The 24,912-nt window shown below is 32.5% G+C and overlaps 2 protein-coding genes across 12 annotated transcripts in view; one reads left to right on the forward strand and one right to left on the reverse strand.

The window, feature by feature from the left end:
- Positions 1–8,454, reverse strand: part of LOC105427731 (phosrestin-2) — a 51,541-nt gene extending 43,087 nt beyond the window's left edge. For 4 of the 9 annotated variants that reach the window (XM_011639608.2, XM_011639607.2, XM_011639605.2 and 1 more), the window contains exon 1: positions 8,070–8,453. The gene's annotated coding sequence lies outside the window, so the exon portion shown is untranslated. Of the gene's footprint in view, positions 1–8,069 lie in introns of all 9 variants that reach the window. The other 5 variants (XM_011639610.2, XM_011639606.2, XM_089083651.1 and 2 more) reach the window with 4 other exon arrangements.
- LOC105427733 (sex-regulated protein janus-A) overlaps positions 1–24,890 on the forward strand; it is a 69,509-nt gene extending 44,619 nt beyond the window's left edge. For all 3 annotated transcript variants that reach the window (XM_011639612.2, XM_011639615.2, XM_011639614.2), the window contains exons 3-4: positions 20,482–20,609; positions 24,567–24,890. In XM_011639612.2, coding sequence (XP_011637914.2) covers positions 20,482–20,609; positions 24,567–24,659 — 221 coding nt within the window. In that variant the 3' untranslated portion in view covers positions 24,660–24,890. The remainder of the gene's footprint in view (positions 1–20,481; positions 20,610–24,566) is intronic.
- The last annotated feature ends 22 nt before the right edge of the window (positions 24,891–24,912 follow it).

Below are 24,912 nucleotides of genomic sequence, written 5' to 3' on the forward strand. Positions count from 1 at the left end.
AGAAAATTTCTTGACTTTTAGTGACCGTTAATGGGGAACTTCCTTTCTTGTTCGAACAGTGTTGGTAATGAAACTCTACAATTCTTTGCGCCCGATAATTCTTTCCGTTCAGAAATCAAGTGTCAATAAAAGAAATTGAATATTTATATTATACGTTTTTAGATGTCATTATATTAGTTAATAATAATATTATATTAGTTAATCAAAATTTTTTTGTAAGAAAATATTCGAAAGTATGATTTTTTTCTAATTTCTCTTTTTAGATTTATTTATTTTTTTTCCTTTTAAATTTAATTTCTATTTAATTGAAGAAATAAATATAATTTTTCAGGATTATTTTAATTTATATTCACTTTAATAATAATAATAATAATAATAATAATAATAATAATAATAATTATGAAACTGCATAATGTTAATTAATTATTGTCGTATATAGATGCCATTAAGTTAATTAAAATAAATATTGTATTGAAACCGAAAGACTCGTCGATGAATTATGTTACTATTCATTGGTTAAAGATTTTTATGTAATATTTGATATCATTATTGGATTTCATGGAGATCGAAAAAATTCATTCAGCATCAATATTCGAAGAAGTCTGCCAATGATAACCACAAATTAAAATAAAAGATTTTCAGCGAATTATTACGAAGCATGTTGTTGATCAGATAAGGTTTCTAAATTTATCCAACTGTTTTTAGTTATCATGCTAATATGTATATTGATAGCAATTGAAGACACATGTTGTGCTTAATAAGATCGATAATAATGTAAGATAACGATTGCAATATGTCATGATTTTGCTTAATCATGGAAAACCATGAAAGGCGTAATAATGTTGATAATATTCCGTGACTAGAATAATATTATAATGTTATTAAAATAATATATCTAGCTATGAAATACAGCTGTTGTGTGCAGTGTATATTAAAATATTAAAATATCCTTGTTTATAATGAAATAGAGGAGTAGATGAAAAGAGAACATAAATTATTTAGATAAAAGCTGTTTTAGTAGCTATATTTTATAAATATATCTATTATATAAATTAAAAACCAGTTGAAAGTTAGTAGAATATTATAAATAATATGGAAAAATGTGAGAAAAATAATTTAATGTATTATCTGTTGAATCGCTTTAAATATAGCATTCATAGAAAATGTACTAGAAAACTGAATTACCGACGTGAAATTATTCAAACTGTTTCAAGAGCAGAGTTAATTTTAATTCAGTCCAATTTGCAAAAGTAATATATAGAAATTATGTGATATATATAAATTATACAACGAACAGCACAAATTCAACGCGTCGTGTAAATGATGTTATTCGCAATGAAAAAATATTTTTTATTACGTTATTTATTTCTGATTATTATTTTATTCGTCCATCTTAATAAAGTGATTAAAAAAAACATCAAAAATAATTTTTACTTAATTTTTTTAGTAGCAAATAAATTTTTCTCATTTTCTTTCCATCGTGCGTTCTGTATGAGATTTCTTTCCCTTTATATGATTCATATCAGCGTCTGTGAGAAGTCGAAAAGAAAATTTACACGGTCGGCATAATGCCGAAATCTGTGAAAATTACTGTGGAAATAAATTTGATGCCTAGTACGGCACGCTACGACGAGTTTCAGCAGGTATGAAATTGTGCCTTTGTGCATATCTCCCTTTACGTTAGAAAGTCTTTCTGATCCAAGTATGTCTCGAAGTATTTCATACTTAATATTTGAGTATTTGAGCTTCGATAATAATTAGATTGTTTCAATCTTGTTCATCCTTTTGGGAATTTACTTATGTTTATAAGCGAATTCACGAAGAAATAAGGCAAATCCATGCGTAGAAAACACATTTATAAAGATATATTTTTATGATGATAAATTGCACGATTACAATGGTCGAAATTTATGAAAATTATCAAGTTATATCAAATGAAACTTGCTCAAGTAACATTATGCAATATTTCCGATAGATGAGGATTAAATATTAATAACAGGAAGATTGATCGGATTTCTCGAATCATTTTTAGCATTATTCTTCTAACATTTTGATAATAATAAATTAATAAATTGATAGAATAATAAATCGATGGTAAGAGAATTAAATTAAAAGAATTAATATTAAAAGAAAGTAGCACACACATACACATTTCAGTTATACGATGAATAAATATCATGTTTCTATATGTGCTTTTCATTACTGTGCTTTTGGAAATAGGATGATATCCGAAAGAAGTATCGATAGAAGGTACGCTCGACATATATTCGAAGAAGTTAGAAATGACTTGGCGACTATCGGAGAGGCAATTGATTGAGGAAGAAATAACCCAACTCAACGTTCGAAATCGCATAAATAAAAGGGACGCCGGAGGGCGCTCGCGGAAAAGCTTGTTAGAGCTTGTGTTCGGAACTCTTTAATCCCACCGCTATTCTCCCCGCGGGGAATGCGCCGACCTTAATTACTAGTTTATTCATTAGTGACAGTTGTCGAGTTTCGACATGCGGATATCGTAGTCGCACGTAGATCTCGAAGCGCTCGCGTCGCCGCGAATATCATTACGGTCGCGCCGCCGTTCGAGAGTTTCGAACTCGTTTAAACAAACTTTTTCATTGTCGTTCACACACCACCGACTACGCGACCGAGCGCGGAGAATATTTTTACGTGGATTATGGGTAGCTCGCACACGGAGAGACGCAACTGTCACTCAATATGATTGGAAGCTTGCGCGACTAGCAGCAACTTCTGAAAACGATCGTACGAATTGATTATACTCGGGTCGATATTCGTAGCCAACTTGGCAAAATGATGAATTGAAAGTGGATGATAATGTTTTTTTCGGTAAGGAAATTGCGAGCCAGAGGATGTCGCAATGTCTTTCGGGATAAGCCCGATCGTCATGTGGAGATTGACGATCGAATTAGAGTTTCGAGAACGAGGGAGGCTCTACGAGCAAGTTCTGGGGGCAGGTTCTCAAGTCTTTTAAGAGTGCATTTCAATTTTTTGCGATCAATTTTTTTATGTCATCAGAAAGGAGGTTAATTAAATTTTTGATCAGTGAAAATTGCCCGGATATTCAAATTAAAAAACATCCGCTCTCGAAATACGAAGAAAGAGAGAGAAAGAGAGAGAGAGAGAGAGAGAGAGAGAGAGAGAGAGAGAGAGAGAGAGAAAATTCTGTTGCTCATTCGCGTGAAACTTATTTGCTTCGAAACTCCGCGCATTGCATTATTGTGGCTACGCAATTGGACTCTATGAAATCCATGAAATCCATCTTCATCGTACCGTGCCGTAGACGCATTATGGAGCGCCATTGACTTCGAAATAGCAGCGGTAAAAATAACGCGGCGTTACTCGAGAACATGCGAGTATTGTACTTTTCGAAAAGACAAAGCGCTTTCAATTTCAATACCGAAAGACATCCATTAGAGCTTGATTATCTTGATCGATCACGGTTTACGAGGGCTATTCGAGTCATTAATAAAAATGTATCTTTACGAAATCTTATATAAATGAAAAATAATTATGAAACTTCCAAGGTCTTCTCTTTGTGAGCTTTTTTTATTTCTTTTCATTCGCAACCGTTCGATTTGATCGATTTGACACTTAAGTGCGTAGTAAAATGCCGTCGTACAAGGGCTAAGGCAAATATTATGAATATATGTTTCGACAATACAATGATCTAGATAATTCGACGCATGACGTATGGGAAGTACTTCTTTAAGTTTCAAAGAGGTTTACCAATGTCGCGGACGTATTACGAGAAGCTTGCCACGAACGATGATTTATGAGTGCAATAACGTGGAAGAGAATGGGCCGAGGTTACAGGAGGTGCATTGTTGAATTCGCTACGTTGATCAAGCTTAAAAGATTACATCGCAGAACGGTCGTATTTCTGCTCCGATTCTAGATCGAATTTATTTTTATCATTTTACGCGCGGAAATTATGTTTTTCCGCGCGTAAAATGAGGTAACTTTAATCTCAAACGTAAACGTTCGATTCGCGCCGATTTCAAAATTCTGCAAAATTTATATGGGCACTTCATTATGTATTATGTTAAATTATCGTGTATAAAATTTGTGACATGAAATTGGTTGTTCAACAATGTATTAAGAATTTAACGTCGCCTCGTTAACTTTTCAATTACAATCGCGCAAATTTCCACAACATTAATATTCATATCATATTCTTCTTATGCAGTTGGTGCGCAGTTTGTCCGTTTTATTTCAACTCAGGTATGTTAAATACGAAAAAAAATTCTCTACAAGTGCATATATATATTTACATGACAAGTGTAAATATGAAGTCGACGATGGTTTGGATAGGACAATTACGGATCGTAAAAATAGTGATTACTCATCATTTATGTAACAGGGTCAGTTTGGACATGATTAGCAAAGCTTCGTTTTACATTCGTTTTGTATGTAAAAATAGTGGTAGGAGCGGTGTATAAAACCGAACGCAATGCGTAACAGTGATTCGATCGATATTCTCTCGTAATAACGTAACAGCAATCGCGATGTTACGCATATAAATTATTGTAGTGGAGTAATTTGCTTAACGTACCAATTCGTATCCATATCACTATTTACGTTGCATAAACTAGTTGCTGTAGAAGCAACGCTGGAAATAATGCAACGACGAGAGTAATAAAATGAAGACGATAGAAAAAAAAATGAGACACCATAACAGTTTTGATGACATAATGCCGATAACATAGCTAACGTCTTCTGCGTATATGTCGCAATAAGGGTGTTAAATATCTAATCCTAACATCACGAAGTATACCCGATCCTATCGATCTCAGTTAATTGCCGTTCCATCTACCTATCCCGACAAGCACTGTTTAATCGAGCAGAAGATTTATTTACCCTTTAGCAGTTTCTACGAATGGAAATAAAAAAAAAAATATCCACCGAAATTTTCCGTTGTTCGATAAACTAATTCTTTTCTTTCTTGAAATAACTTTCAAAGGGGGATCGCAAGGCCACAGTACAAAAGTTTACTGGCGAAGGTTGTTATTCGTGCAGCACAGCACAAACGATGTTTCAGGGTTGGCATTTGGCAGCAATGCGGAAAAGAACAATAAATCGGACTTTGAAGATCAGACAAAGGGCATGAGACTATCGCTCGTCGTCGAGGCACCATATGGCACGTTTCACACATCTCTCTCTCTCTCTCTCTCTCTCTCTCTCTCTCTCTCTCTCTCTCACACACACACACACACACACACACACACGCACGCACGCACGCACGCACGCACGCACGCACGCACGCACGCACGCGCGCGCGCGCACACACACACACACACACACACACACACACACAGAGAGAGAGAGAGAGAGTATAATTCCAGACGAGTAATCTGCTTCGTTCGATCGTATTATCCTTTCGCAGACTATCAACTTTAAGATAACAGATCCTCCTGAACGAGTCAGCAATTGCCATGATAATTTTTCCTGCGTCAACTCCGATCCATTTTTATATTATGTATTCTTATTCGAATTTCGCGTTGAATAGTTACTAGCGCCAAAGTTTAAATAATAATACGTTATATCTAAAAAATAATTGTTAGAATTTTTAATAAAATTACTCAAATATACTTGAATATACTATTTTATGATTAACAAGATTTATACTACTAACAGATCACCTTTAACCCAAATTGAGAGAGACTTTAGTATTACTTAATTTAAAACTCACTTGAAATCCAATGAAAGAAAATTTCGTTTAAAACATTTGTTAAAACATTTGTAGTATAAAGTGCGACAGTTTTCCAACGTTTTACAAAACGTTTAAAAAAGACGAGATAAACTTTTGTTGATCTTGAATTCGTTATGTTTTTTTTTTTTTTTCATATATTATGTATTTACACACCGCAGTTAAATCATAACGGATATGGATTGTCCTGTCCAGAACATTGTAAATTTTTTAAGTGCACTTTCCAATCTTTTCCTGTATCTAAAAAACAGAAAGCGCTTTATCTCGGAGTACTTTAAAGCTTTAAAGCTTTAAAGCTTTTTGTTTACACCTATACATCTAGTCAGATTACGATGTTCCGCAATGTAAACTATGCAGGTAAACTATACGCACAATGTCTCGCGTTGTTGATCTAGAATTGATTTTATGATCTTTACGTTATCGCGTAATTATAGAATTATGTTCAGCAGTGAGTTTAGCCAGACGAGCAGTGCCAAGAATCGAACATGCTTGAACGTGATCGGAATGGTAGAGGAATATTAATGATGCAACACGCATTTCCTACAGTTACCGCTACTATGAAAATTTTTCTTTTTTCAATTATTTATGGTAAAGTCGCGAGATTTCTGATAAAATTGATTCCGACCAGCAACGAAAACGTGATGGACGCGCATTTGGAATTGCGACAGCGTTTTTCATCGTGGCATACAAAATTCACTGAGAAAGTTCACCGAGTTAAATTAGACTGGAATTAGATAAACCCCGCTTTGGGAATTATCGAGAAATGACAAATACAGATGACGTGAAAGCTAACTTGGACTGTGTATTTGATTCGGTAAATAACGGCATCAGATTGCACAAACGAGATGCAAAGCGCGCACATCGTCCGGTCAATCATCAAAGTGCACTTGCTCCAACGACGATCATAAATTACGGAACCATTACGCGTCCATTATCGCTGATCGACTGGTTATCCTTTAGTGACTGCAATATTAAAGAGGACTGTCTTACTCTGAAATATCCTCTTTTCGAAATATCACGGATAGGTCAGACAGGTTCGGTTATTTTTAATGTAACTTCGCTAAATCTATTTTGACATTCATTAAGTTATCCGCGTTATTCTTGAGAAAAAAAAAAAAGAATCGATGGATTAAATTTGCAAGAATTTGCAGGATAAAGATCGCGAATTCTCTTGTTGAAGTTCATAGGTTTAGGTATTACGCAGAATCAAATGTAAGATTCTTCTTTGCGTATTAGACCTTTTCATTTTGCTTTCTAATTTAAATATTACCTTTAATTTTAATAAATCCAAAGATCATTATTAACATCAACGAAAAGTTTAAATTTACAAAGTTGGATAGGTAAAGATATCGATAGTACATTGTTTAATGCCGAACGCGCGTTCTCGATTTGAAATACTGTTTACTATTGTACAGAGTTTACCGTTTTCTGTTCCACAGTTGCCGATCGCTTCCAAAAGCTTTTGCAACGTTAAGTATTAAATAAATCTTCATTAAATGTCAATGTTAAAATAATTCGATATTTTGTTCGTGTGTGAAACGGATTGATGTTTATATAATTCATGATTAAAAATTAATTATAAATTAATAATCGCCTTTCGCGCGGAAAGCGCCGGCCGACTATTACACACGCTTAATGGCCATTCCATTTGAATATTCTATTCTTTCTCTATATGCCGACAATGCGATTGGGCAAAAATGGCGGCTTAATGAGAAAATGTGCGCCGTGGTGTAGCTAGGCAAATCAATCCCGGCCGATTATTCGGCTCCGATAATAACAACGTTATATTACGTTATTTGCGCCTAAATTGTCTCACTCACAAACACCACCTACGATGTGAGTATTAAAAGGTATCGCCTACTAAGACCGTCAACTCAGCACTGTGTGCTAAGGACGGGCCATAAACGCGAAAACACCGTTTACGATCGCATCGATCTTTCTCTAAGCTAAGAGGAATTGGGAACGCTTTTCCCTTTTGTTCTTTTACCAGCGGTATCACAATTCGACGAATAGTTCTCAAAGCGCTCTTTAAGAATTCAAATGCGTCACATGCTCACGCTTCAAATCACGTACCGACAGTTCGTCGTTATTAGACAGACGATATCCTCCTCGATATACCATACATCACGAAACGCGTTTCTGTGCTGTTTAAATAAGGATACCGTCACAACTCGCCTCCAGCGAGCTTAGACTTCGGACGTTATATTCTCCCCTCCCCCCCTCCCCCCTTCTCCCCTCTCGCCGCGCGAGAAGCTGATCTGTATATATTTATTTGGGACAAAGGGAAGGTGGAGGATTAGCGATGAGGTTCCTTCCTCGCGGCTGTACTTGAAGTGTGGATTCTCACCCAGATTATACCGGTACCCACCCCGGCTCTCTCCTTGGTTTTTGAACTTTCCGCGACGAACTTTCGCGTTTCTCTTCCCTCGGGACGACAGTCGTGGAAAAGAGCGGATCCTAATGTACGACGGTACTCCCGCGCGCGCGCGATTATCGGCGGTTCCCTTCCGTTTTTCACTCGGCAGGACGTTTAACGCCGAGCGAGCCGAGCGAGCCGAGGCTCGTCGCGTTCGCAATATCGCTCGGGCCGCCGACCGATAGAAGTAGTAGAGCTCGACGTTGCGTCCGACGTCCGTCGTGCAGCACGGCTCGCCGTCTACTGGCGCGCTCGACGCCAGGCGTCGCGACGCGTAGGACGCAACGATAATCGGCGCCGCGTCTCCCCGCGACGAGACGTGACGATTGACAGCGGCGGATGCGTAGAAAGGCAAATCTTTTTACACCTCGCACCTCGACACTTCGCGGAGGTTTACCGCGGTGAAGTGTCCGCCAGGAGCGGTGTCCGCGTGCGTGCGTACCGTCGTCTCGTTAGACAAATGATTCTCGTAAACCCTCGACATCCACGTCACACCGGGAATGATCACATTAGCGAGGTGAGCCTGTTTGTCATGGCAGATGATTAATTGTATATTACTTTTGTCAATCCGCCTCTTCCGCGATTTCCATGTGATTTCATCGAGTCCTCATTATTTATCCATTATTACAATAATCTCTGTCGGAGAAATTCCATCGCGTTTTAATTAATAATCCTTACCTTTATTTCTGCACTGTGTTGCTATTATTGAAATATTAAATTTAGTAATTATGTAATTTCTCTATATTTATTTAACACGCGAGGATGTTAGTTCGCGTATACTTAATGTTTGATGAAGGAATATTAATTATTTCCGTTAGAAATCATGTTTTGTTATAAATCCTGTTTGCGTACCTCGTGTTAACTAAATTTAGTTACGCATGGATAATACGATCATAAATAATATATTGTTAATTGATGTATTATTGATGCAATATATTACAATAAAAAAAAAAACTAATTTTCATTGTAAAGATGTTTCAATACGTATGTGCGATTTGAAATTAATATTAATAAATAATTTTATTTCAAGAAGTTTGTATTATTTAAATTAAAAATTTTATTGGTTGCTGACAAATATTATGTAGATACATGTGTATGTAAAATTTAAATCTTTGTAATTTTTGTTATAGAAATTTTTTTTTTTAATATTTTGAATGAGTCTTGTGTATTTATTTTAATAGTAAAAATTTAATCCAATTATTTCTATCCAAATGTCTCTATTAAGATTTTTTCTCTTATATATTTTATATATTTTTTTATAAGAGGGAAAATCGTAAGCTCCGTGACAAAAATTGAAAAATAGAGAGAGTTGCTTTATTGACAAGCTCTGAAATTTTTGGTTTCTGAGTTATAAGCACGTGCAAAGTTCGAGGTCACTCATGGCAGATCGCGTGCCGAACAATAATATCACTGTTACACTCGGAGAATATCACGTGTTACCGGCAAATCGGATTTTCGAGGTTTTTCGAACTCTTTTCTGTATCAAAGAGTTATTCTGGATACGTGTATTTATTGATCTATGAAAGTATTAAGCACAGAGTTTGTAATCCTTCCACAAATTAGCTAATGTTAAAAAACTATTATCTTTATAATATTTATTTTTTAAAAATTAAAAATTCTTTAATTTGGAACTGATATTTCTTTCTGTCAAAAATTTGATTGGAGTGTTAATAGTGATTTCATTTAATTTTTAGCATACAATACGCCGATAATTTAATGAATTAATTGGTTCAATGTCACAATTAAATTTTGGATTGATTAAATATTTTTGATTATGGATTTTATTAAATAAATTAAATAAAATTTTAATTTATTTAATTTATTTAATAAAACCTATTAATAATGAATTAAAAAAATTCTTTTATGAATTAAAAAAAAATTTTACTTGGTACTCAAGTTATATATATTTTATGAAAATGTTTTTATATTGAATATTAAATATTTAAACTTTGCAATTTTGATAGTCTATGCAATTTTTCCATTAATATTTTTTCTAGCATTACTTTTTTTATAAAATAAAAATGTTCGATTCCTCAAAAGAGTTTTAAAATGTTAGATAATATATTGTGTTTTTTTTTTATTAATGATGTAAATATGTAATTATTTTTATCACTGCTTATTATAATTAAAAATTGTCAAATAAAATTTAATAAAATTAAAAAATTATATTATTTGATGGTCGAAAAGTTAACGATGTTGTTGTTCAACTTGCAAAAATTGTTTTTTGTTGCGTGAACACGATAGCATTATTCCAATGGACTATTTTATGCTAGCTATATTGAATACGGAAAATATAAAAGAGGAAATAAAATACTATACATGTGCGATGTGCATGGGCAAAGGTCATCGATAAAAGAAGTCGTGCGTTTATACATTCACTGTAAATAACAAAAGTAAGTGAGACATAAAGCTCGGACATCGTACCGATAAGGAACAAGAATTTGATTCGTATACGATTTGCATGTATGCATAAAACGCTTAAGAGCTTCTCGTGCTTTTATTCATATATCGATATCTTTGATAATGGATGGAGATTCATGAATATAAATATAGAAACTCAGTATTATGGAAAAATCAAAGGTTACTGGTTTCGGGAATTAGCATAAAAGTCAAAACTCGACATTTCTCCCTAAATCGATGGCAAATGCCTAAATTTGGCACGTCATATACACGCCTGTATAATGCATACGCAACACCGCTCTCAGAATTGTGACGTTGACATGAACGACGATGGACAATGTATTGGTGTTTCGCAAGCATATGTCAAGCTATTAATCGATTATTGAGATACACAAGGCACGATGTCAATTACAAAGCAAGATGCAATTTCAGCTATCAATTAGACGAAAAAAAATATCTGAAATAAAAATTGTCTTGGTAAAATTGAAAGCTGAATAATCCTTTCGGAATTTCTTTATTTTATCAACCGAAACGATTTAAAAGATAATACAATTAAAACTGTTTGATACAATACCTGATTATAATATAAATCGGCATTATATTTTCTCTACATGAAAATTCAATTTTTTCCTGATATATAATTTTAATTTTTCATAATTACTCTTAATTAAGTCTTCACTGTCGCTTTTTGTGGATTCACAGAATTACTCCGCGAAATTCTTCTATTGAATTCAGTTTTTCATTTTGTCTTGAATATCGGAATACAGCTTTAAAGTAGATAAGCCAATTTAGTAAAAGTTTCTAACAACTCGTTAGAACAGTCCTTTGAAACTTCAACGCTCCTTTATGGTGAATTATAGCTGCCAGGTCGAGCGCTTATCATTTCCCTTAATATGATTACTCTGCCATTTACATAAAGTTTATTAAAAATATTATGATATAATACGAAAAATGAGCGTAAACATCAAGGTGTCAGGTTTGGATGCCTGGAATCTCTATCCTTGTCAAAGTTCTATTCAAGATGATATTATAGACGAGCATTCGGAAAGTCGGCTATGTTTGACGATCGTTGCAAGTAACTTGCGGAAGGACAAAGGTGATGACTATCGAACGTCAATCTTCGGTCGAGTTTTCACCCCAGTCTAGTTCTAGTTCACTATCTCCCCTCAACTTAGGATTCGTTTCGTAGCTTTCCTTCGAGAGGGACGTTTCACCGTGACCGTCTTTATGTATTGGAAATCTCGAAACTTGCTGAATCGAAAGACGCGAGCAGACGTTTTTGCTCACTGTAGACTATCGAATACTTTGGAATCTTCTTTTCTTTTTCAACTTTTTCATAGTTAGGGCACATTTACATGCTTCAAACTTTTTTTTTTTAAGATTTTTAATACAACTAAATTAAGTAACAATTTAAATTGGTGTATTTTTAATATTGAGCTCAATTTTTGTAAATGTCGGCAAGATTAAAGCAATCCTTAAGTGAAGGATATTAGGATTGCTCTAAATAAAATTATATCTTTCGTATCTCAGGCAAATATTCAATTATTACTGTATCTTTATTTAGCAACGGATAATTATAACTAATACGATTTAGTAAAGCCTTGAGTGAACATTCGAGATTCTTGGAAAGAGCTTAACGAAAGCTAAAAGCTTCCACTTGATGTTTCCTTCGTGTAGTTACTGATTAGTGTCGTATATTTGCCTGTTCTGAGATTCCGTGTTTCTTCGTTTCTACTTTCTAGTGCATTAGGAAATTGAAATTGGTATCTGTCGTTGACCCGTATTCTTTGCAACTGCTATTATGATAAGGTCAATCGCTATATTTAGTCTTAATTTCTACGTGCAGTCAATTGAATATCAATGTTTTATAATCGAAAAATTATCAACTAATTACAGACTGCTTTTGATATTTTTTTATACGAATGCGAAAATTCATATGAAATTTTAGTTACTTATATCAAGTAAATATGTTTTTTCTACATTAAAATAACTATGAATATAAATAATTAAAATTTTGCGGAATTATAATACACGAATGTAAATTATTTAATTTAAATAATTTTTAAATAATATATACTATTTATTACATGTTTTTAAATTTTTTAAATATATTTTAAATTTTATATTTTTCATTCGGTGTTTAGTAAAAATTATTTTAAAAGAAAATTTTAAAAGAAAATAGTATTTTAACTACAAACTGTTTTATCATAAAGTTTTTCGATATCGAATTAATGAAAGAATAACCTGCGTATATATATATATATATATTTTTTTTTTTCTTTATTTATTTGATTTCGTTACAGTGGAATTATCTCCGCCTGTATAATCTTGTATTAGCCAGTATTTCTCGTTTCAATAATATTGATTATCAATAAATGACAAACGAAATCTAGATGACGAAAGAAATTTTCTTTAAATGATCATTATTCGTTCTTTCATTCTGTAACTATCTATGTCGTCTCAGTAATCATAAACTATTATTTAATATGTTAAATATGTATTATCAACTACATTATTATAATTTCTTTATTTTATTAATAGAATTTAATAAATATTACAATTTACATTATTGTGAAGAAATATTAATAAAAATATTCTTCTTACAAAATGTGATAAATAATGTTTCTGATAATGCTTTAATTCTTCTTGAAAGTCAATTGATGGATGTAAATGGTCTTAAAATATAATATGATATGTATTTCTCACGGTGAAAATGAGTGGCATTATATAGAAGATGAGAGAGACGAGTTTCTGTTTCATTTTCCATTGTATTACGAAATCATTATCGAAAAGAGTTTTATTATACTTTGAGGAACACTTTTGTCATTCCCATTTTAAGCTCTGACAATCACGATAATTACTTTGCGAGATATTTGCATTGCAAATAACTGCCAAATATTGCGTGTCGCGAAATAAATGGAAGTTTATTGAATTTTCCGCGACGTGCTTGAAATCATTTTCAATGATGTAGATGTAGATGAGAAAGATCTGTGATTATCGTAAGTTAGACTGCACGTGATAGGATTTTGCACCGCGGTTAATTAACTTTTCCCCCGCTATCTATGAGACGTAATATACCCACATTGCTTTTGCCATTTTAATCGCTCGCTTTTTGTATTTTCATGTCTCCGCAGGAGAACCAACGAACGAGCGTCTCACAGATGTATGAGCAAATCATGTGGAATATCGGGAATTTATTCTCGAGATTAATTGAGTTCCGTCAGCGCAATCAACGTCTTGAAATCGCTTTTCGGTGATGAAGCGTGTCCTCTCTCCGAGTATAGTAGCGTGTGAAATAATTTTTTGTTCAAAATGTATAAATTTTGACAATCCAGAAGAACAGAAATCCAATTAGACTAGCGTTTCATATATTTCTCAAGTGTTACTCTCAAATTTTCATCATTGATTGATCTCTTTATCAATATCGGATTAATGTAAAATGAATTCACGTAATAACGGCACATGGAAAAAAAAATCGCATGAGATATAAATTTCTAATATTTATTTTAGAGATTTCCGAAAGCAGTCAACGCAGTACACCACAATGAATATACAATATCGGATTCGTAAATATTTTACAGATTATGAGTATTAATGAAAAATAATATATAAAATTCCATTGTGCGGACTTCGCGCGCGTTCCATTGCGTTTTTATCCCATGCGCTTTCTTTCTTAATTGATATTATCCCATTTTATATCATCCCTGACGTAACGGGAGACACTAATTGCGACGTGTCGTTACTTGCCTTTCGTTAGGCATGATTTACGATCGCAATTCACATTTTGCAGGAAGAGTATGCATCATCGATGACGATACATCTTAATTTCTCTAACGACGCGGCCGTTAGAATAGATCTGGCACGAAGCCATTTGTTCGGCTTATGTAGAGTGGCTGGAAGTCGTTGTTATCTCAAATAATCCGTTGTTTCAACGTTGTTTCAACAAAACGCTTTTCTTTGCAAAAACTAATTCTTTCGAGATAAATATTGATGAGCGGATTACAAGAACGTTTAAAATTTCAAGCACTGTTGATTTTCGACCTCATACGGTTTTCATCGAAGTAAAGATCGTTTTTTGTGTGTGCCACAAAAGAATTGATATTTTTTTTTTTACATCAATCCAAATATGGTAATTACAAATGTAAGCTCATATGTAGATAAACTTACCTATTTTTCTCAGCTTTCTTGTTTTTACAATCCCAATCGTCAGTTTACGGAACTTACTTGTTAGCTGTTAGCCGTCTGTTGCCAGTTCCAGCAGCGTAATTTCTGAACTTAAAAGAGATTGAATCTGCTGAAATTCTAAATTTTTGTTTTGCAGCCTTTGAAACCATTTACGAGTTTTAATATGCAATTTATAATTACTGCTGATAATTGCTCGTATGAAATATGAATTTTAATCGCACAGACCATTGCTTCCAGATGACTTTTTCTAGAAATAAATCTTGTCTTTTTACACTTACGTCACGGTAACACTACATTAATCATGTTTCCTCTCATTTGTTTTTATTGCAAGCTGTTACGTATAAACATGCAGTCACGTGTCTCGCGCGGATCACTCGTTGAAATAACGAGCGCAAATCGGTGTAAATCTGGAAAGGCGAGACGTTAAAATTCGAAGACTGAAACTACTTCATCCGGCCTCTGTGAATCAACTCGTTCTCGATAATCGTTTTCTTAATGTCTGATTTACATCTCAATAAATTCGTGAGCGTCCTTTTTTTCGTAATACTTTCAGAATTGATTAAGTTTTCTTTTATCTTTAGAAAGTTATTTAGATTCTTTTAAGTTAATGCATAGTCGATAATACATAGTCTGATTCAATATTCCAGTTTAAAGAATTCTCCATGCAAATTTAATATTAAAAATTTTAATGTTATTCTTTTAATTCTCTTTAATTGGAATTTTGCAACGATTTTGCAATTACTTTTATCATTAGGCGATCGATCTGAGTTAATCTCAAACGTTGCAATAACGTGACTCATCTGTCTTAGATGTTATGAATTCAATAATCGCGTTTGTCTATTAATAAGCATCAAAAATGTTCCCATCGTATATATCATATTATATCGATTTTTTATTTTCAAAGCACATTACATTGTTGGAGGAACCAAATCGCATTGCAGAGAGAGAGAGAGAGAGAGAGAGAGAGAGAGAGAGAGGGGGGGGGAAGGGCAGAGAAAAAGAGTAATTAATTTGAGCTTGCTTTCCAGGAAAAGCTACGTACGAGAAAAAATGCCTTCAAATATTTACGCATGTTATATGTGCGATGTGCCGGAGATATTTCTGCCAATCGCTCCACGCGTCGCTCTGCAGTCATAATCAGTGTAAACTTGCTTTCTGTGGCTCCACTGAGAACTTTCTACCGACAGAAACTCACTGCAAGCTGATTAACTCTATGCTGTACCGGAAGTCTATACATTTCCTACGCATTTCTCTCTCTCTCTCTTCTCTCCTCTCTCTCTTTCTCTGTTTCTCTGGATCTCTTCAGTACATATGTCGTATCAATCATATCCAGTGGTATTTACTCAATGTTATACCGTATTTTGCACTTAGTGCGTTACCGGTCTGTGCTTTTAGTGCCCACTGAGGGGTACGTCTCGTCATCGATTTCTATTAATTTCTAACCTGTATTCCATCGTTGCCGATAAGCAGATTGAAGTATAAGAGAAAGTCCGTGAGGGACGTTCGAAGTTAGGTGAGAGGCCGCTTAAACACGTGGCATATATTTTTTTTTGTCCAAAAAGTATGTATAAAGTGAAACTTTTGTAATATACATTTTAATATACATTAAACTTTCTACATAAATTACGCATTTTATGAATAATGTATTTATATATTTTTTTAATCTTGCATCGCCAATGTCAAGAAAGAAATTATTAAAAGTAAGATCTCAGAGTATTTTCTTCGTCGTTTTATTTATTTTTGTTACACATAGTTATTTTTTTTTCTTATAATGTAATATAATCTTTTAATTATTAAAATTACACTATTATTATTGTTGATCTATAGAAAAATAGTCGAGAAAGACGTTGGGCAAAACAACATTTTGTTTTCGCTTAATTTAAAATTTATTATCTCTTGTTGATCTGTCATTATGAAAATGACAGATTAATGAAAAATGAAATTATTCGAACGTCGGTTACCGCAGAATCAGTTTTGTCAATTTGCAGCTGTATTTCTTCTGACAGGTCCCGTACAAACTTATCAAGCTTCTCGATAATGCCAATAAAATCAGACATTGAATGACGATAAGAGATTTTGAGACACGATGCAATTTGCTAAACTAACTTGAAGTATTTGTTCGATTTGCTAAAACGATTAATTTAATTTCTACAAGTACGACGAGCGAAAGTTGACCATGCTTTTAATTTATTACGTTTTCTATTAAAAATAGATTTGGATAAATTAATAGGAATGGATTTACTTTAAATCTTTCTACCTTATATGAAGGGAGATATATTACAATATTTTTGTAAATATAGTAAATTTAAGTTTTTCCCAAGTTTGTTTTATAGCAAATAAGTATATCGAATTCTTGTTTAATTACTTATTATATATATAATGAAAACTATTTTCTAAAACGTATATGTCATATTTCAAATTCAATTTATCAAATTTTTAAATCGCTGTGTTTATAGTGTTATCATTTATGAGATAAATCGTTATTTCGTTCACTTTATCGTTTCCGTAATATTTATAGAAATAATATTCTTTAATATGCAGATAATAATTTAGACTTAGCAATACTTAGACCCGTTTTTATTTAATCATTCTTCTTGGACGAAATAATCGTATTTTGTTCCGAGCTTAGTGTCACGAGAATTAATTTGGCGACATGTCCGAATTATCGTAAAGCAGTACTACTTTTTGTCTACCTTCAAAGATATTTCTCCATTTGGGCTGATTTCCGCACGTTGGTCTCTGACTATTTCTCCCATTATCTCTCGTTACCTTTCCGCACGCCTCCGAGCAAACTCCCTGCGTACGCCTCTTTACCTTCACCTTTCGTCCTTGATTTTCTAGAGGGGAAGACATTAATGGGCAACGCATAGACCCGGAAGGACAAGATATATGTACTTTTCCATGGAAGTTAAAGGCTCATGAACACTGAAATGGGGATGAAACTGTCTGCTCCGATTCTCCCTCGACGGCCTTTTTTCTTTCATCTTTTTTTTTTGTTCATGGAGGACACGTCCTCATCAGCTTTATTTCCATAAAGACACGTTACGGAAACCCGCTAATGATTTACAACGCCTTTATGAATATTTAACAATAGAAGGATATGTTGTTATAATTTACTAATGACGTATTGTAATTTACTAATAACGTGTTGTAATTTACTAATGACTTTTTAATTTTTACTTAGTGCAGCTGATATTAATAATAAATATGTGTAGACATTCATAGGATGGAAAGAGAAATTCTCGTCTCTTTTATTTTATTACGCAATAAATTTTTATTTTTTATATATAGATTATAAATATTTGTGATGTTATTTTGATGTTATTTATATGATATTAGCTGTTATTTATGATTGCTTTAACGAATACAGATTTCAATGAATAATTTATTTGTTTAGGAAGCAAACATTATCAAAATGTTTTAAGTAAATTTAATTAATGCAACTGTTTAATAATTAATTAATAATAATTATGAAAATTATAAAATCATAATTACTAATTACGAAACGAGAGTAAATATAACTCTTTCATTATATCATTTATTTTATATATATATATATATATCATTTATTTTATTTTGTCAATTATTAATAGATCTTCTTGTAGACTTCTCTGATTTATCTTGTCTTATTTGGAAGTCGGTTTTTTGACTTTTTTTTGTCATGGAAACAAGAGAATTTTTATAGATTTTGTATAGAATATCTTATTCTCGGAATACGGTTTGTCTCCGGAGGCAACAACGTGATTCAATCAATAGGTGCTTTGCTTGTTGCGAAACATGCTCATTCAAGTAACGAGGAAACACGGAGATTCTCCATTTATCAAAGTAAACGAATAAAAGAGAGAATATTCATGGAACGAAGAAAATATAAAAAGTTATGTATACTGTATAGTCTCGCTACATGCTTGCATCAAGCAATATAATATTGAATCTGAATTAATACTGACTTCGAAAGAATTAAGTTTTCTAAGGAAAATATAAAAAAAAAGAAAATTTTAAAGTTATTTCTAAAAAGTTTTAAATTTCTCGAATTTTTTCAACTTTTGAATTTCATTTAGCATATTTTTGCCATATTTTTACGATTTCGTTACTTTTGTTTTTTACAATATACGAATACATTTCTCGAAGCACATTTGTGATGAAAATACGATATATATATATATATATATATATATATATATATAAATTTCATATTACTTCCAAAAGTAAATACAAATCTTAATTAATGGGCATGTATATATATATATATATATATATATATATATATATGTATATTGTATATATGTATATATGTATAATATATGTATATATATATTTATATCATTGTATTGTTGACGTATTCTAAACACGTTATTGCGATAAATATCATCACATGCCTTTGTGATCGAAAGGAGAAGTTACCTGCCCGGTAAGCACGAGATCCAGGTTCGATTCCTGAGATGATATTTTTCGCAAAATAATTACGAATTTTCATGATTGGTTCGTGGTTGGGCCGTGATGCACATCCTCCCTTTTTATTCGCGGGTATTTTTAAATTATCCTGAAGCAGACGGAGCGGGGATGTATCCTAACGGAGAGCGGCCGGGATTCGAATCCGCCTGTCTTTTGCATGGCAAGTCTTAGACATTGCCACTCTACTAATGTCAATATATATATATATATATATATTCAAATAACATTCTATATTATATATTTGTTAATTTTATATAATTGTAATATTAAATTCTATTTATTTATATAGCTTTATATCACATTAATAATATTTAGTAAAATTTAGAAATATAATAGACATTTATTTTCCGAAGCGAAAGACAACAACCTACAAAAATGAAGACCTCGAAACAGGGATAGAAACAACGAGCATCAATAAATATAACAGGAATTTTTGTTACGCGTGCAGGTGGACTTTTTTTTATTTACGTTTTGCGTTTTGCGATGCATCTCTGTTTTCGGTGTTCTTTCGCAAAAACATCCTCCCTTTGTTGCCTATCTCACTCCATAGCCACCGGATGGTGGCGCGTTAACGTGCTATATAAAGCGATGCTTTCAAAAAATGATTCTTATGTACGTGGCACGCGTATGTTCACGCACACGCGGCTCCTCTCGAATTTTCCGCGATTCGATATTAAGTCTTCTCTCTCAATTTTTCCGTACACGTTTGAACGGACGTACCGGTGGCGCACAATGGCGCCTGATTGGCCACCCGATACTTACACGCACGTGTGGATTTTTGTCGCGAATCTGTATCGCGTTTCAGACAAGAAGCGCTCGTACATCGTTCGTCAAGGGACATGCAATTTGCGATAATATCGGTCGTGTAAAAACCTTCCGGATGGGATGGGAGTTGCGATTAGCGTTCGCTCCCATAGCTATTTATACGCAATCGGTATTTTGTACTAACACGACAAGTCTCTGTAAAGCCTTTGACAAAGAGAAACGGCGGAAAAAGTGAATATCGTTGTAATTATCTACTTTTCTTTGAAAGCAGCAATAACAACGTACTGATGTAGAGACGATCTCTCTCTCTCTCTCTCTCTCTCTCTCTCTCTCTCTCTCTCTTTCTCTCTGTTTATTTCTGTGTAACTCACTATACGTTCGTAGGTTTTCCTCTTTAATAGCTTTGCTGGCATTTGAATAGGAAGAACTTAACTATGAATCAATAAAATAGGTCTAATACATGTTAATGTGTTAGCAAATTAATTGTGTAAACCTTAAAATAAACTTTATTATTATACGTATTATTTTATTTATGTTTTAGCTGATATCTTCGACGAAGTGGACGAGCAAATCAAGAAACACGCTGGTTTGCAAGCAAATTGCGTAGGTGGTGGAAGAATTGAACACGACCCCGACGAGAAGACCATCAAAGTTTATGGATATTCGCAAGTAAGCCCAATATTCAAATTAATTCCTTGCTTAAGGAATTAATTGAGATATTTATTATTTAATCAATTTCGTGCGTCGTTGATTAATTTAACAGACTTAAAAATATTCTTTTTATATAGTTTTCTATTTTTGCGAAAGAGAAACTAAAGATGACCGATTTTTTTCCTGATTATTATTTCCTATATATTTCTATTCATTTCCTAACTTTAATTATTATTTATTATACGAATGTCTCGTTTACATTCTACGTTGAGCGCGCATTCTCATTAATCAGAATTATATTTGCATCTGTCGAAATAAGATTGACAACTGGTCAACATGAATGTCCAGCATGAACTGTATTATTGCCTAATGTCAAGTGATGCTTGAAACGTGGAGTACGTGTTGTAATACGTATGATTAACGGCGCATAAACATTTTCATCCCGTACTGTTGCTCGTCATAGATTTCACACCCCACGCAGCACATTATATGTCAAACTTTAATAGATTAAATTTGTCCATGCGAGAGAATTCCTGTCTAACGCAAACATAATTGAATAGAAAGTTACGTTTTATCAGTTACGCATTTTATCAGTTAGAATTGTACTTGTAAAATAAAGGTTCCTCTCACTAGTTTCTACTTTAAGTGATTTCTCATTATTATATTAATTGGCGTAAACATATAAATGATGGAAGATGTAGTACAGTTGAAATAACAGGAAAAGAATAAAAACAAGGCATTAACGTCTGTATCGGTTTTTAAATTTAACCCCGCAAGGGATATTCACGAAGTGTCCACAAAAGATGTATATATCTTCAGAAAATACTAGCTCAGAGAAGTTTAACGACATATAGGATGTCTTTTTTTTAATCCATCACTATTTTTGTTTAAATAAAAGTTTTTATAAAAAATTAGTTTTTATAAAGGATCTGATTATTCTTTATAAAGATTTTATAAAGAATAATGAGATGAATTGATTTCAGAAAAACACATAGTTTTTTTTTTTTAAATATTGCATATTATGAATTATATAATTTTTATAATTTTTTAAACGTAATTATGTGTCTTTTACACTAACTTATTTATGTGATTATTTTGTGTATAAAAGTATAAAAGTACAATTATAAAAAAGAGTAATTTATTTTATACATATATTTTATATTTCATGTCAAAATGTGCCAAATATACTCGTAAGCTACTGATTTTTTTATAATTTTGCCTTAATACTGTTATATTCAGAATAACTAGGAAAATTATATTAAAAATTATATGATTCCATTGAAGAAAGACGATGACCTTCATCGATGATCTTGAAAGCTGCTCAATGTCAAATCAATCATAAAACCATCCCTCTTAAAACCATAAAGCTTTTGTCTACGACATATTTTTTATTCGACTTTATACTGCAAAAATAAGAGGAGAGATAGATTAAAACGGAACACACTCTATATAACATTGCCGTTTTAAATGAAGAGAAAAATCGGAGATTGAATTTTGAGCGAAATATGGGTCTGTGGAAAATCATGCCATATGTTCCTATAGTGATTTCAGCTACTAGCTTCATTTGTTGTACTTGATACAGCGATATTCCTTGATTCTTTGTCATTTTTTTGAGAAATTATATTATTAAAAAAAACTTGATGGATGCTGAGAGTCCCGTCTGGGATAATCCATATCGGATTAATAAAAATACAAGTACAGTATAACGAAAAAAATTCAGTACGGTTTTAAAAAAATAGAAAAAGACTCGACGTTCAGCGGTAAAATCGTAGTACGTACATTTTCATGTTATGTGTCATATTTTTTATAGACCCGTATTTCAAGAAGATTTTTTTTTCTCATTTGGAACGGCAATATTATATATCGTTGTACTTGTTGGTTATTTATGATTAAATATTTTTCAAAAAATTATATGTCTTTTGAAAGACGTAACATGTTCGAGAATGCCTCTTGTTCGAATGTTTTTAAAAAAAAACTGTGTTTTTCCTAACAATCAATCAATCGGTCTTAAAACACATATTTTGCATTTATTAACAGGAAATGCAAAAAACTGTATTATTTTATACCATCCGCTGGGAAATATTTCGAAGCACATAAACGCCATAAACCTTGAAGCTGGTCGATCGACCTCCAAGCGTAAAATTGCAATTGCATTTACGTAAACTCGGAAATGTTCATCAAACTTCCGTAACACCGCTGGATTTTATCGGGCCATATTGCCACATTTACGATAATATCTCGCGTAAATAGTATAAAGTCAATTATTATGGGCATGTTGCAAAACTTGGGCGGATCCATAAGTTTTTATTTTTATACAGCATCATTTAATTTTACGATGTGCTAGGCGCGATGCATTAGATCAAGGATTATGTTTTTCATTTAATTCGAATTCTTTTGTGCAATATTCTTTTAAGTAATATTTTTTGCATTTTTTCTGTCCTATAAATTTTATAGAAACTCCGTACTTATTATATTAATATAATTATATCGCACGAATATTTTGTATCTGTGTGAGTTTCATATTGTTAAAATATTTATTCGATAACGATAAGAATAAAGAGTTTATTTTATTTAAAATGATATTGTTTTAATTTTATGGTTTTTTTGACAAAAGCTTTAACGTTAGAGTTATATTAATTGGGTTTAGTGCAAATTTTAATATCGCATTGAGTTTATTATTAAAGAGTTGTATGATTTTAATTTGGTATCAAGTCATAATTTTGCGAAAGTAAGAAGGCTACCGTTATCTCGAGTAAATAAACTTAAGTTGTGCAAGGAGTACGATAGATAATAACGCAAAGTTGCGCGTGTTTCATAAAATATGAACGCTCCAACATGATACTACATATTCATCCTACTCCAGAGGTAATATTTTAGTAGTCATATGGATATCGTTGTAAGAAACGAATGTATTTTAAAACGACGCGAGTGTTTTATATTATTCATTTAAGAATTTAAATTGGAATTCGCAATCCGCCTTGAGAGACGATTAATTCAAATTACGAGAGCGCGTAAGATTGACAAGAAGATATTTTTAAAATGGAAGGTTTAAGGAAGGAATTCGAAGGCATATATTAAAAAACTGAGCCCGGATAGCCGTGCGAGGGATCATTGTAAGTTAAAAAAGAGCCATCCTAAATCCAATGACGCCCGAGGGAGAGCAATTTAACATCACCTTGAGTGAGTGTTCTTGTATCGTTAGTCACAACGGGCGCGTATTTTATTTAGCCAACTTCTTGAAGTTTATTCTCGATCTATTGGAAGACGGCGATTAAAGAGTAAAACTTGCGCGAAAAAATATTATATTTAGAAAATTGAAAAGTATCCAACGTTATTTTATTAGTGGCTATCAATCGTCGATACTTCGATATTTCATCCTTCTGCAAATCAAAAATTAAGTAAGATAAAATTAAGTAAGAATTAAGTAATTTTATTATATAATCGTGACTTTTGTCATACAAAATCTTATATATCAGAAATATGTAACGTTTCAAAACGTAGTTTACTAAATGAATTGTGTAATCATTATGAATGAAAAGTCTAGTACATTTATTTTAGGTTTAGTGTTTTTTTTTGTATTTTTCTTTTAACGTCAGAAGTCTGTTCACCACTTGCATTTAACTTCCTTTAAAATGCTGCACATTTTATTCGCCAGACTTTTATATAAAAGTCTATGTCCAGCTAAATTCTCATTTTTTTTTTTTACTTTCTTTTTCTTTCTTTTCTTTTCGCGCATTGCCACAGTCAACTCGACAATGTTACGAAAATGTCAAGCATACCTCATACTGAAAATAACGTAATAGTGAAAATAATACGAAGTCTATTCTCGTAATAATCACTAGGCGATAGTTTATTATATTGACAGATATATTAACTAAGCATGATAAAATTTTATTGCATAATGACATAACAATATTTCATATTGATTTTGAGAGAACATAACGTGGTTAATTATCTTCGAATATTAATTTACAGGGTTTTGGCAAAGCTGATCATGACGTGTCGGTCGAACTATTAAAGAAAAAATATCCTACCTACAACATCACGTGCTCAAATGAAGGTTACTAACCAGGAATTAAATAATGACGCGATGATGATAATAATTTTTTGACAATTTTTAACTCAATAAATATATACGGGATTGTGCTTTGTATTTATTATTAATAAAATATATGTGTCGAAATGAAATGAAATTAATTAACTAATTGTGTACTAATTATTAAACATCCTATGCGTATGTTTTATGGAATACTATATTATATAACAATGTAAATTAATAAATAAATAAAGATAAGATAAGATGGAAGTCAGTCATTTACAT

The sequence above is a fragment of the Pogonomyrmex barbatus genome, unplaced genomic scaffold (assembly GCF_055798465.1).
Source record: "Pogonomyrmex barbatus isolate J1 unplaced genomic scaffold, ASM5579846v1 scaffold8, whole genome shotgun sequence".
Lineage (NCBI taxonomy): Eukaryota > Metazoa > Arthropoda > Insecta > Hymenoptera > Formicidae > Pogonomyrmex > Pogonomyrmex barbatus.